This window comes from Tupaia chinensis, unplaced genomic scaffold (assembly GCF_000334495.1).
Source record: "Tupaia chinensis unplaced genomic scaffold, TupChi_1.0 Scaffold000489_1, whole genome shotgun sequence".
NCBI lineage: Eukaryota > Metazoa > Chordata > Mammalia > Scandentia > Tupaiidae > Tupaia > Tupaia belangeri.
In genome coordinates this window covers 4439051-4453163 of record NW_006160001.1, presented here as the reverse complement: position 1 = coordinate 4453163, position 14113 = coordinate 4439051, and the positions used below count along the sequence as shown (strand labels likewise).

Genomic DNA, 14113 nt, shown 5'->3' with positions numbered 1-14113 from the left:
CTATAGGAGTTGCAAATATTTCATATATATAAATAACTCTCTGCAAGCATGTTGGGTTCAATGATGTTCACTTTGCAATAAACACTGATGCTTTAAAATATAATACCTAACTTTGTCATAAACACAAAGGTTGAAACAATCAATTTAAAATACGCATGTCTAACCAACAAGTTATTTTACACATTTCCATTCTAATATAGTCCTGTTTCCTAAAAGTCACAATTTAAGTATTAGTAATAATTGTAAATAAATTCACTGTTTCCTTTGAATAACCAGATTTTTTCCCAAAAGTATAAACAAGTACCTTCAAATATTAGACAATTCTGTGGAACTCTTTGGCTATTTAGAAAAAAAAAAAAACTATTTACCATTAATGCTTAGGATTTCTCCTTGAATGGAATGATTAACACTTAAATCAACATGCTAAATTATGAAGGTTACATTTCTCTTCGAAATAAAAATCTTTTACAAAGCAATACCAAAGCATAAAAAAAAAAAATCCAGTTTCTGAAAGGACTGAATCAACTGATTATAGTCTACATGCTAAAGACACTAATGCTATCATTTGAAGTATGATCATAATATACATGCAAAAGATCCCAGTAATTTGTAGGCAGATTTGAAGTAGAGCTTTTTACATTCAGTTATGTTTGGTAAATAAGCTTTGTTTTAAGACATGAGTTTTGTGAAGATGGTAATTATTTGAGATTTACACTCACATTTCTTTGGGACATATAGGTTGAACATATTTTTCAGAAACAGCAAAAATCTAAAGCACAATTATAAAACTGTATAACATTATTTAGTATAACTTGTTGCTTCCTTGGGCCTTTAAAATAACTCCCCTAAAGGAAAAAAAAAAACTAATCTGAAATAAATTAAACTACATGTTCTCCACATATACTGGTCTTTATCATGAATTAAATTCTTTCACTGTTACTGACCTTCTAAGGCAGACACTTAAAAAATGGTATGTGATAAATCCTATCAGAAAAGATAATATAGTCAATGAAGAACAAATGATTATTACTAAGATGCCTGTTTTGTTATCCTCACACTTTTCATTGAGCGTATAGAGGAAATCCTATGACACACAGATGGTCAGAGACTGAACGGATGTGTTGACCTTGGTTAATCATTCTGTAAATTTTTTCAGACTTTAGACATCATCAAATATTCCCCTGGTAGACATGGAGAGGTATCGTCCACCAGGCTGATACCTAAAATGTGAACATATAAAATGATATGAGGTATCAAAAGCAAAATGAGAAAAGACAAAAAACAAGAACACATTATAAGGAAGTAGCTACATAATTTGTAAGCAGTTACGTAAAATCTATTCAGTAGATGAAAGCCAGAACTTACCCTCAAGGATATTATCCAGGAAAAATTAATTATAGGTCAGTCACCCAGTAACTGTTTTAGAGCCTACAGAACATGTATGATGTATTTATATACATTATATACAAATACTCATATAATACTTGGCTACTTTGCTTTCGTTTAATTGTTTCTTTTCTTTTTTTTGGAGAGGTGCTATAGGGCGCGTGTGCTCGCCAGACAAAGAGAGACAGAGAGACAGAAAGCGAGAAATCACCCCCAGGGGGGGATGGGATGGTCACGCTGCAATCCCTTCTCCTCCATTCTCCTCTCGGGATCTTGGGCAAGCACGCACACGCGCCTGGCGTGAGTTCCAAGTCACCGGGTCCAGGACGCGAACCGCGGTCAACTACGTCGGAGTCCAGCAACATAGTCATTACGCCAACTGCTGGTTCCCCGTTTAATTGTTTCTTAGTGGTTTAAAGCACAAGATAGTGGTACAGACTCTGTAACCAAAATACTTGAGTTTGAATTCTGCCTGCTATTTTCAAGCTGTGTGACTCTAGGCAATTTACTTAGCCTCTCTGTCCAACAGGATTTGCAACCATAAAATAGGATATTATTGTTAAAGTGTTTAGAATAGTTTCTGACACATTGACATTGCTATGCAAGTGTTGATAAACAAATCTCATAGAAATAGGCATATAAGGGACCAGCAGTTGGTATAATGGCTGTGTCGCAGGACTCTCATGTAGTTGACCGCAGTTTGAGTCCCAGACCCAGTGGCTTAAATTCATGCCAGGCACGTGTGCATGTGTGCCCAAGATCCCGGCAGGAGAATAGAGGAGAAGGAATTGTGGCATGGCCATTCCCCCTGGCGGGATTTCCTCACTTTCTGTCTCTCTTTCTGGTGAGTGCATGTGCCCTATAGCTAAAACCTATCCCTTGTCCCCTAAGCTAAAACCATACAATAAAAAAAAAAAAAAAAAAGGCATGTAAGTATTATTAAGATTCTTTCCTATATTTCAGTTTTTCTTTGTTACTTATAATACCACTTTGATTACCACTACTGAATACTGTAATTTTGTAAAAATATTAAAGTGTTAGAAGGAATAAAAAAGTATCAATTGTTACTCTTTTTTTTTAATTAGTAAAGACAAACATCATCCTTATATTTATTTCTAATTTGTTTTTAACCTTATCAATACATTACTAAAATTCCAGGAGAATGCTAGAACCAAATTATACAGTTGAACCTACCTTCCTGATTCAGCTTCAGGAGGATCATCAGTGAATGTTTCTGCATTAAAATCCAAAGGTTCTGCATCTTGGAGAAGTTCTATTCGGTCCCTTTCAGTTCTATTATTACCCCTGGTATATTTAGATGCTGCTGCAAAGGGAGACAAAAAAAAGTCTAGTTTCCTACTGCTATGGTTTGGCTGTATCCCCTCAAAATTCATATGTTGAAATTTAGTGTCTTGGGAGGTGGGAACTTAATCCGATTATGGTATTAAGGAGTGGAGCCTTTGGGAAGTGATTAGGATTAGATAAGGTCATCAGGGTGGGACCCCTACAATTGAATCTAGGTAGTTTCATAAGGAGAGAGATCACACAGTGACACAGACACATGTTCCCCATCTCTTAACACGTGATGCCCTGTACCACCCACAGGTTCTTCAGTAATTCTCTACCAGCAAGAAGACCTTCTCCAGGAGTATCTCCTTCACATTGGACCTCTAAAACTGAGCTAAACAAACCTCTATTCTTTATAAATCACTCATACTCAGGTATTCAGTGATTAAGCAACAGAGAATGAACTAAAACATCTATTTTTTTTAAATGGGTCATCGTCCATTGACTTACAGGAAAATCAAGATTATAAAGAACCTGAATTTTGATTAAGATAAATAAGAGGAAAGATAATTACATAGTTCCTTTAAAATCAGACTGAAATTATGGGGTCAGCCAGTGCAGAGTAATTCAGTGTTCTGCCATACCAAACCCACATGGGAAAGGCCCCAGGTTCACATCCTTAGGCCTTTTATACATACTAGGCAAGTGCATGTGCCCACGATTCAAGCTGCTTGAGGCCCCAGGGATGGACTGCAGCATAAAGACACTTTGGGTGTGCCCCTCTCTCTCTCTCTCATGAAAAAAAATAGTTTTTTTTTTTTTTAATCAGATTAAAATAAGAAATTGTAAAATAGAAAATAACAAGGAACATTTCTCTAGCCTGGTAGCTAGTCTAAGCTCAGAAGCAGTTAAGTGCAAAGACTACCAGAATTAATATTTAACAACAGTATCACAACAGTGAAGTTGTTCATTATCAAATCAAGTTTTAATTGGTTTTACAGTGAATCTCATTTCTTGGCTTGGACTTTAAGGCAAAATTGACTTAAGCTCTTTGAGAAAGACCTGAATCTTTTTTCCATGAAGCGAGAGTATGAACACCGGAATGCATGTAAATAAGCGATAGAGGCTGCTGGATGGTTTATCACAGCAGAATAAAACATATGGACAACTTAATACATATTTTTAAAAAAATGGGGCCAGTCAGGTGGCATGATAGTTAAGGTGGGCGGATCCCACATAGTCAACTACATGGATTGAGTTCTGGAACTGGTGGTCTGAAAGACATGCTAGACGCCTGCGTGTGTATGCCCAAAATCTTGAGAGAAGAATGGAGGAAAAGGGACTGTGGTATAGTCATCCCCTGAGGAGTGCTTTTTCATTTTTTTTTCGTCTCTCTCTGGCAAGCACATACATGCCGTATAGCAAAAAAAATAAAACAAACAACAACAACAAAAAAAAACCTAGTAGAACAAATAACAAGTGTGTGCATCATCATAAAATATTAAACGAAGAAGATGAATAGGGGTATATCCCTGATTTAATTATTGTATGCGTGTCTTAAAAATCCATTATAGACCACAAAAATATATACATCAACTATATGTACACAGGAAATGAGATAAAAATCAGGTAAAATTTTAAAATACTTTTAAAGAATAGGGTGGCAAATAGCAGTTTCCTGCAACATGCCAGGTTCTAACTTGGGCTTTGTGTCTCCTCTCCTCTTAACTATTCTCTTGCACCCCTAAATTCTTCTATTCTGTAAATTTCCACTCTAAACAAGTGTCCTACTCCCTTTATAATCTCTTCCCTCTACTTCCTAGTTTTTAATCCTTTCCTAGTTATTCTACCCTAAATGTAATTTAAACAAATCTTTTTTCATCTCCAGAATTACTGCCTTCATTAAACCTTCATTATTTCACAGAGTTACCAAAACAAACACTATACTACAGTTTCTATATCTCATTTCCCTGAAAATCGTGCTTTATACAGTCATCAAATTCATCTTCTTCAGCCAACAATCTCATACTTTTTCCCAGATTGAAATCTTACCATCAGGATAAAATCCAAATTTTTCAGTACGATTATATCTATTCCCCAGTTATCTCTGCGGCCTCCTTTCTCTTCAGCTTCCTCATGCCGAGGTTCTAGTCACAGAGAAAAACCAGTGCTTCCCAAAGAGTCTCTCATGTCACTATGTCCGACTAAAACACTCTTCATCTGGGCTAAATACTATCCACTTCTAAATACTAAGCTAAATATTTCTGTATTACCAGAAATATTTATTATAAACATTCTTGCCTAAAACAGAGCTCTTCCTCATTCCCTAACCTGAGTTCCTTTATCATCAGGTATGTGCCCTTTTAACACAGCTCTCACGACAAGTCTACGCTATTAGAATATTTCTAATTTTTCTACTTAGCTCTTCTGTATACTTTCCATGTCTCTAGTGAAATTCCCATCTGTTGATGCACACAATCCAAAGTTTCCATTACATCTTTCGGCATACTAATTAGTGTTTTGAAAGTCTGAGAATTCCAGTGTTTAAGCTGCCTCTACATTTGATTAATTATTTTGTTTTGAATATGTACATTTTCTTACTTTGTGTTTCTCGTAAATTTTGGTGAAATCCAGGATACTGTGTATAAAAGAAAGTGGAAACTGAGATAAGTAATTGAGAGAAGCCATCTAAGGTACAGTTGCTCTAGGTGTGGACTTCGTCATTGCTCTACTTCGCATAAGTCCCTGTACTTCATTTAAGACTTGACATTTCTCCAGTGATGAATGCCATTACCCTCAGCGTGGTAGGTCCTCAAGTATCAGATGACTTCCCTCGATGTTCTTTCCCTGCCCTCAGATTTCAGCAATTTATGCATTCCTGTGCCACAGAGTGGGTCCCTCTTCATGTTTCTATGCTTCCTCAAATAAGAGACTACTGTTGCTTGAGAGTAAAACTTGTAGGTGGGTAGTAAAGGGTGTTGTTTTCCTGCGCCATTCTTAGTCAAGATCCTGCACAGTGAAGCTTCAGTGGAGGGTTCTCTCAGCAATCTGACATCTCCCCCCAGAACAAATAACCTCCGCCTTCTAAACAGCACAAAGGTACTAAGTAAAAACACTGTCTGGGCACATCTGGGACGAATGGCCTCTGGTTCATGTGAGTGCAGAGTATGTGATGGGGAGATGATTCCTAACCCAACCAGTGGCAGTTTCTGCCTGCTATTAGTTCCTTCCTACATTATAAGCATCCTGAAGATATCAACTTATCTTTTTTGTACCTAACTAGGAAAGTGTCTTTTATACATGTGCCAGTCAATAACTATATCAAGGTAAACAGTAGAAATACATAACTGCCTTGAACATGCCTTGGATAAGTACTTGTATTCCTGAGGTTGGCAAGCTTACTACTATTCACTTGCTGTCCCAGTTTCTCCTTCCCCTACCAGAATGCATATTTGGGTTCCCCCTTCCTTATACATACAGAGGAATGTGAGAAGGAATGTCGCTTTAGAATACCTTTGGAATTCTACAAAGGTATTTCTGGCTGGTTAAGCTCTTAGTCTCTATGAGAGCAAATCTAAGAAAAAAATTTCTAAGCAAACTAGAAAAGAAACTACTTACACCGGTTGGTGCTAACATCTGAGAAGTTTGACTCTTTTGGGTCAGAATGAACATTTCTGTTCCTAGTGGAATTTTCTCTATTATGTCCATACCGTTCTTTCCATTCCTTAGAAACACGAGTAAATATATAACAAAAGAACAGAAAACAATTCATTGGTATTATACATGCAGAGTGATATAATTAGTTTTTCCAGAAACTTATCAGAAATCAGTACAATTATTGTGCCCCTAAAAAAATCATAGGTCAAAATGTTTTTAATTTTACATCACTTATTTAAAATGAGTCTCTATAAGCTTTAATTTTACAAATGAAGACATTTATAAACATTTCTGCTACCTATGATTATGTTAAATTATTCTTCCACCTTAAATGCCAAAATATTACAAGACAAGCTAACTTTGACCATGTAAAAAAATCACAGAAACACAAAGTGATCGATAAGACATTAACAAAATTTCTTTCCCCGAAATAAATCACAACCATTAGGGATATGAAAAATCATGTTCAGAGGCAAAATTAAAGTTGTATACAAACCTAATTAGACTACAACGGACATGGCATTGTGAGTTATTTTAAATGTTACAAAACCATATAGCTAGAGTTCTACTCATTAAATTCTTAGAATTGAAATGGACATTAGAAGTTACCTAATTCAACCTTCCATGCAGTATAGGTCTCATTCTAAAATATCCATGCCAGATGCTTTATGGCTTCCTGACTAGATAACACAGAGCTTTCTGTTTAGAAATTTACATAAAATGTTATTAAATTGTGGAAGTTAGAAATTCTCAGAGTGAAATCTATATCCCCAATAACATTTGCTCTTTGCTTCTAGTTATGCATCCTGAAATGAACCCAGTTCCTTTTTACATGACATACGCTAAAATATATGAAAACAACTATCAAGTCTCCTATTGGTCTTTAGTTGTCCAATATATATACTCAGATATTAAAAATCTTGTGGCAAATGAACCAGCAGATGGCGTAGTGGTTATGTGGCTGGACTCCCACATGGCCAACAGTGGTTCAAATCCTAAACCCAGTGGCTTGAAACTCACGTCGGGCACATGTGTGTGCATGCCCAATATCCTGAGAGGAGAATGGAGAAGGAATTGTAGCGTGGCCATCCTCCTAGGGGGTGATTTCTCACTTTCTGTCTCTTTGTTTCTCTTTGTCTCTCCAGCAAGTACAAGTGCCCTACAACAAAAAATCTCTCTTTAAAAAAAAATCTGGGGGAACCAGCAGTTAGCATAATGGCTATGTCACTGGACTCCCACATAGTCGACTGCGGTTCGCGTCCCGGACCCGGTGGCTTAAAACTCACGCCGGGCACGTGTGCGTGCATGCCCAAGATCCCGAGAGGAGAATGGAGGAGAAGGGACTGCGGCGTAACCATCCCCCCTGGGGGGTGATTTCTCGCTTTCTGTCTCTATGACTCTGTCTGTCTGGCGAGCGCACGCGCCCTATAGTGAAAACCTCTCAAAAAAAAAAAAAAAAAAATCTCTGGCAAATGTGACTAGATTTTTCTCATTTTTTCTTTTCACTCTCTAGGAGGAGGTTTGCCTTAGTTAATGAAGGACTGAAAAAAAATTAAGGAGGAATAAAATTAAATTACAAAAAAGTATGACAATTTTTTTTTTTTGGAGGTTTTCGCTATAGGGTGCGTGCACTCGCCAGATAGACAGAGAGAGACATAGAGACAGAAAGCGAGAAATCACCCCCCAGGGAGGATGGTCACACCGCAATCCCTTCTCCTCCATATTCCTCTCAGGATCTTGGGCACACACGCACATGCACCCAAGTGAGTTTTAAGCCACCAGGTCCAGGACGCGAACCGCAGTCGACTACGTGGGAGTCCAGTGACATAGCCATCACGCTAACTGCTGGTTCCCGTGACAATTTAAAGCAATCAAAACCACTTTAATAGCAAGAATTTATTCATGAATTTATGAATAAACAAGTATTTAATGAATGAATGAATTTATTCATTCAACAAATATTTACTGAACACCTGCTTTAGGCAAGAAATTGCTTCTTGTTGGACAGAATTAAGTAATTTATTACTATGGATTTTCAGGAACAGGTTTGACAGGATTCCTAGCAAATTTAAAGTATTAAAATTTCTATTCTTTAAAAATATATCCTATGCCACCGTCTCATTGTTTGTCTATCTCTATCCAATTATTCCCAGTCAGTAAGAGTCTTATGACATTCTGCGTTAATATTTAAATTACAGCAATTTAATAAATAGAGTACTTACTCGTCTTCGATTTTCGCCTTCTTCTTGTCTTTGCCTTTTTCTCCTCTCTAGAGACAGAAAAAAGGTCTCAAATTTGGTATAGTATGGTTAAATAGTCATAATTTATGTAATACTATCTACTATCACCAATATTTCTTTTAAATTATTACAATATTAAACAAAATGTAACTGTTGGAAAACACCTAAAAGGTCAACTGAACCTAGAGGGAATAACTTCTCTACTTTTGCTGGAGATGGTCCTGTAGTTTTACCTAAATAGTTTCAGTGAGGAAAAAGTTCTTCCTTTTGGTAATCTGAAATTTGTTTCTCTATAACTGCTATTTTCTTTTAGTCCTATCTTTTAAATTCAGTTCATACTTTTTTCTTTCTGTATTAGTCTTTCCTCTTGTTATTCTCTTTGGGTTATATACTCAGTGTTTTTATTCTCCTCATAGGATATGATCTATAGACTCATAATTCCAGGTGTCATTATCTAAATACTTTATAATTTATCAGTTTTATTCTTCAAAATTTTATCCAGGACTGATGTGATACACCAGATGAAGTCTAATTAATGCAAAACACAGTAAAACTATATCGACTAGATACCACATTCCTGAGAGCACGTGACAGCTGCACCACCTTACTTTGGAGCCACAATCATTTAGGCTTACATTCAACTAAAGGTCACTCAAAAGCCCTACGCTCAGGTAGGTAGAATGTTTAAGAATCAACGTCCCAAAAGTCAGCTTTGCAGCTCCCAATCCTACTATCAGTTGAATATCAGTATTTTAATTACACAGTTTTGTGATTAGATTTTAGTACAGTGTTACTCATTCTAGTAAGCTGCTAATGATCATCTCATTCTAAAAACATAGGCTTGGGTAGAATGATTTTCCATGTATAGGAAATGGTTGACTCTCTAAATTAATGAGTTTCACAGCTGTAAAGAACTTGGCAACTATGTTTAAAGGCAAACATGAAGATGACTCCAAGACATACAAGGGCATTATTCAGTTGTAGACATATTACCGATTTACGCTGCAGAATTTTTTTGTTTGTTTGCTATAGGGTGTGTATGCTTGCTGGAGAGAGACAAAGAGCAAGGGAGAAAGGGTGGGAAAGTGACAGTACCCCTTAAGGGAGATGGCCATGCGGCAATCCCTTCTCCTCCATTCTTCTCTTGGGATTCTGGGTATGCATGCACACATAGCCAGGATTCAAACTGCATAGTCAGCTGCCTTAACAACCATGCCATCAGCTAGCCCAGTTGCAGAATTTTGTAAAGACTGATCAAACAATTAATGGTTGGTCCCTGGTATCCACGGATTCAACCAACAGTGAAAACAACTAGGCCATGCCAAATGTTATGAAACAGGAGAAGAGCCAGCTGGCTCCCTAAGAGAGAAGTGGACCAAGTCGTCTAGAGATGATTTAAAGTAAAGGCGATGTACACTGGTTATATGCAAATACTACATTATTTTATATAAGGGACTGGAGCATCTACAGACTTTGATATTTACGGGAGTCCTGAAACCAATCCTTTGTGGAAACCAAGAGACAACTGTATTCATATTTTCAAGTTATTTTGGCTAAACAGGTTACATGTAGATTATTTTAGCTAGAAAAAGCCACATTATAATTTCTTTACATTAAAAATTACAAATTACAGAACATTAATTTTGTATTTTGTGTCTTAGCACATAGCACTTGCCTTTCACTTATTTTAAAAGCCAAATCTTACCTCTTCGAATTAATTCTTTTCCTTCATCAACTAAGTCTGATGTCATATCATTATCGCCCATAAACTGCTGGAAACCAAGCAGATTCAAACAACGGGTTCCTAAACTAATAAAAGTAGATTTTCAAAAAGACAAGCATTACTTCATATTGTAAATATTTAGATAAAATGTCCTTTACTGTTGTCATCTTGAAAGAAGCCTATGTTTCATTATTAAGCTTTGACAACTTTATTTACATACATACTTTTTATATGCGATCACTGTATATCATTACAGCATACCAAATGAATTTTCCCATCATGAATACACTATATATTAGTCCACTCCAATATATTACCATACACATTATCGTCTACAGATAATTTCTCATTTTTGTATTACCATGTCAAGTTACAGTTACAACTGTTCAAGAAGTATTTATTTCTCTAAAAAGCCTCTGCCTAGTATCTCACTGACTAATGTTCACACTACACCCTGATTTCCTGTGCAAGTAAATTAAAGCAGACTAATAGAATATCTCAGAAAATAATTATACCAGAATGCTGCAAAACGATACTAGGTCATCAGGAAAGTCATGACATATTTTTCTATGCAAAAATGCATTGTAAATTTCCGATGACCCAATACACACATAAGAGTTATGTATAAGAGCAACTTCTTCTTTTTTTGGGGAGAGGTTTTTCCGCTATAGGGTGCGTGTGCTCACCAGAAAGAGAGAGACATAGAGACAGAAAGTGAGAAATCACCCCCCAGGGGGGATGGTCACGCCGCAATCCCTTCTCCTCCATTCTCCTCTCGGGATCTTGGGCATGCACGCACATGCGCCCGGCATGAGTTTTAAGCCACCGGGTCCGGGACGCGAACCACGGTCGACTACGTGGGAGTCCAGCGACATAGCCATTATGCTAACTGCTGGTTCCCAAAAGCATCTTATTCTTAATTTCAAGCAGCAGTTTTATAATGACACATACATACAAAACTTGTATTTCCAAGTGTAGAATATTCTGGTTTAGAAAGACCTGGGACCAGCATTTGGCATAATGGTTATGTCGCTGGACTCCCACATGGCCGACCGCAGTTCAAGTCCAGGACCTAGTGGCTTGAAACGTGCTGGGAGCATGTGCATGTATGCTCAAAATCTTCAGAGAAGGGATTCTGGCATGGCCTTCCCCCCAGGGGGTGATTTTTTTTTGCTTTCTGTCTCTGTCTCTCCAGTGAGCACACATACTTTGTAGCAAAAATCTCTCTTAAAACAAAAAAAAAAGAACTATGCAAACTTATTTTCATGTTCTATTGCTTTTTCCTGAGAACTAGCCAACTCTAATAGCTTTTATTATACACTATACAGTGATTACTGTATCTCATCAGGGAGTAGGCCATGTGGAATCCAGAGCCCTAATCCCCACAACACCTGCTGACCCTGATATATATAGCTTTTAAAATTTAATGGAGAATTCATTTTAAACACTATTTTTTTACTCATTACCCTAATATTAGTATATATTATTTCTAATACCTACACAGTGGTATTAGAGATTTGAAACAAAACTAGGTAGATGTAACTTATTTCTGTCAGAAAAGCAGACCGACTAACATTAATACAGTTTTTGAAAAAGTGGTCGTTCTGCTGTGCCAGGGAGTGCTTAAGCAGTGCAAGAGGGCAGAGAAAATAAAAGATTAAATTTGACATGTGAAAGTAGAGAAGATAGAGTGCTAGAAATGAAGCAGGCTAACCCTCAACTACCTTTCCAATCTTAAGCCTCTACAATTCTTTCTAATTCCATAAGAAGAGCAGCCCAAGGACCAGCAGTTAGTGGAATGGCTATGTTGCTGGACTCCCATGCAGTCGACCGTGGTTTGAGTCCCAGACCCAGTGGCTTAAACTCACGCTGGGTGCGTGTGTGCATGCCCAAGATCCTGAGAGGAGAATAGAGGAGAAGGAGAAGAAGGGATTGCAGCATGGCCATCCCCCCCACCCCCGGAGGAGGGGGTGATTTCTCACTTTCTGTCTCTCTGTCTCTGTCTTTCTGGTGAGCGCACGAGCCCTATAGCAAAAACCTCTCAAAAAAAAAAAAAAAAAAAAAAGCCCCCCAGGGACTTCCCCCAAAATAGGGAAGAATTTCTCCTCTAGCCCTATCTGTACTGCTTCATTACAACTGCACCTCACCTAACCCTTTGTCTGGCCATGATTTGAAGTATCTAGAAACCAGCAATTGTTCTAGAGAAAGCTCTAAGACTAATTTATGCCACTGGAAAGAATCTGTGCACCAGAGTGTTTTCCAAGTCATGCTGCCCACCAGTATGGAAGGCCAGGACTTAGAGTTCACATTCTATAATTAATCCTATCATTTTCCACCTAAATACTATATGTCCTTGTAGTCTAAAGTCTCTTTATAAAAAGAGCCTGACCTACCACTCAAGCAGTCAGTCCCTTCTATAGTATCTATTCCCAGCTCCTCCCAAAACACAAGAAAACAAATAGCTAAAACCTAGTAAGTAAATATTTTAAAAGCTTTAAGGAAAAAGGACATCCAGATCCAGCTAGGGATATGAGGAAAAGTAATGTTAAGTTTCTTACCTAAAATAAGTAGCAATGCAGAGAATTACCACCAACATAGGATAATATATATAGAATCCATCTGCAATAAAGGATAAAACTTTCATGGAACCCATAATCTAAAGAACAAGAAAAAAAGTAAGTTGAATCAGCATAGTTCTATATTTTTCATCCCCTCCCTTCATGAGAAAATTTTCCCATAATCAATTATATTAATAAATTTGAACTTTTCAAAAAGTACAAGAAAGAAATGCAGTGGATTAATTTTTTTTTAAAAGATGCTTCTTTTTAAAGCTTTCTCCTAAGGAAAATTAATATTTTACAACTATTACTCAAAATTACCACATACATTAAGACTATAAATATAAAAGTGAACATTATTATAGATCAGGTCTTTTGATACTAACTCAGCTAAATAACCTATATAAACCAAAAAACTTTTCTTTCTTTTATAATAAAAGATGCACTTTGTTGTTTTTTTTTTAAATGTAGTCATCAGTAATTGCATATATAACATTTCAGAGAAAGTTTTAGTTAAGAGTCTAATAACACTATGGAAGTTTCCTGCCAGCAAGAAATCTCACAATGACATCTCTAATACATACTTCATCTAAAGAACTCTGTTTTCTGACCATACTTACAGATGTATAAGCAGTTGGCTGAGTATTCTGGTGAGAGATAGATGAATCCATATGGGTCAAACCCAAAAAATTAAGACACAAAGGAGGAGTCAAACGACAAAATAGCCTACAGGAAACATTAAAAACAAACAAATAAAAAAACCCAGAACATGTAAAAAATAAAGCAGCAAAGTACCTTTTATACTGAACTACATTAAGAATATTTCAGATCACTAGAGCTATAATTTAATTTTCATATACATGGCATATAATTTTCTATTTACATGATATATATTTTGAGATTTTAATGTGAACTGCCCTTACTTACTTGGGAGACATTCTGAAAAACCAGTTAACCGCATCCTCCTTAAATCAACAACTACCATCCTCCTTAAATCAACAACTACATGGGGAAAACTTCAGTCTTAGACTGCTTGCTTTGGTGATGCCTGCCACTGCGTTATCCCCAAAATTGGTGGAGCACTTTTATATGCAACTTCTTCAACTCCACCATCTGTGCGATCCACCTCACAGTATGACAAGGACAGAAACATTCTCGAAGTGAATTGTATTCAGTACATCAAAAATCTAAAGTTGTATCAAAAATATGTCATTCTCACAAGTACAGTATTCAAGTATTCATTTTTGTCCACATAAGGTATT

General features: G+C 36.7%; 1 protein-coding gene across 3 annotated transcripts in view; it reads right to left on the bottom strand.

Moving 5' to 3' along the window:
* Positions 1-452: 452 nt before the first annotated feature.
* The window catches only part of LMBRD2 (LMBR1 domain containing 2), a 32293-nt gene continuing 18632 nt past the window's right edge, over positions 453-14113 (bottom strand). The window contains exons 11-17 of one of the 3 annotated variants that reach the window (XM_027774879.1): positions 13472-13577; positions 12852-12949; positions 10276-10379; positions 8553-8599; positions 6292-6397; positions 2581-2710; positions 453-1220 (exon numbers count right to left, since the gene is read on the bottom strand). In XM_027774879.1, coding sequence (XP_027630680.1) covers positions 1160-1220; positions 2581-2710; positions 6292-6397; positions 8553-8599; positions 10276-10379; positions 12852-12949; positions 13472-13577 — 652 coding nt within the window. In that variant the 3' untranslated portion in view covers positions 453-1159. Of the gene's footprint in view, positions 1221-2580; positions 2711-6291; positions 6398-6939; positions 7030-8552; positions 8600-10275; positions 10380-12851; positions 12950-13471; positions 13578-14113 lie in introns of those variants that run through there. The other 2 variants (XM_027774880.1, XM_027774881.1) reach the window with 2 other exon arrangements.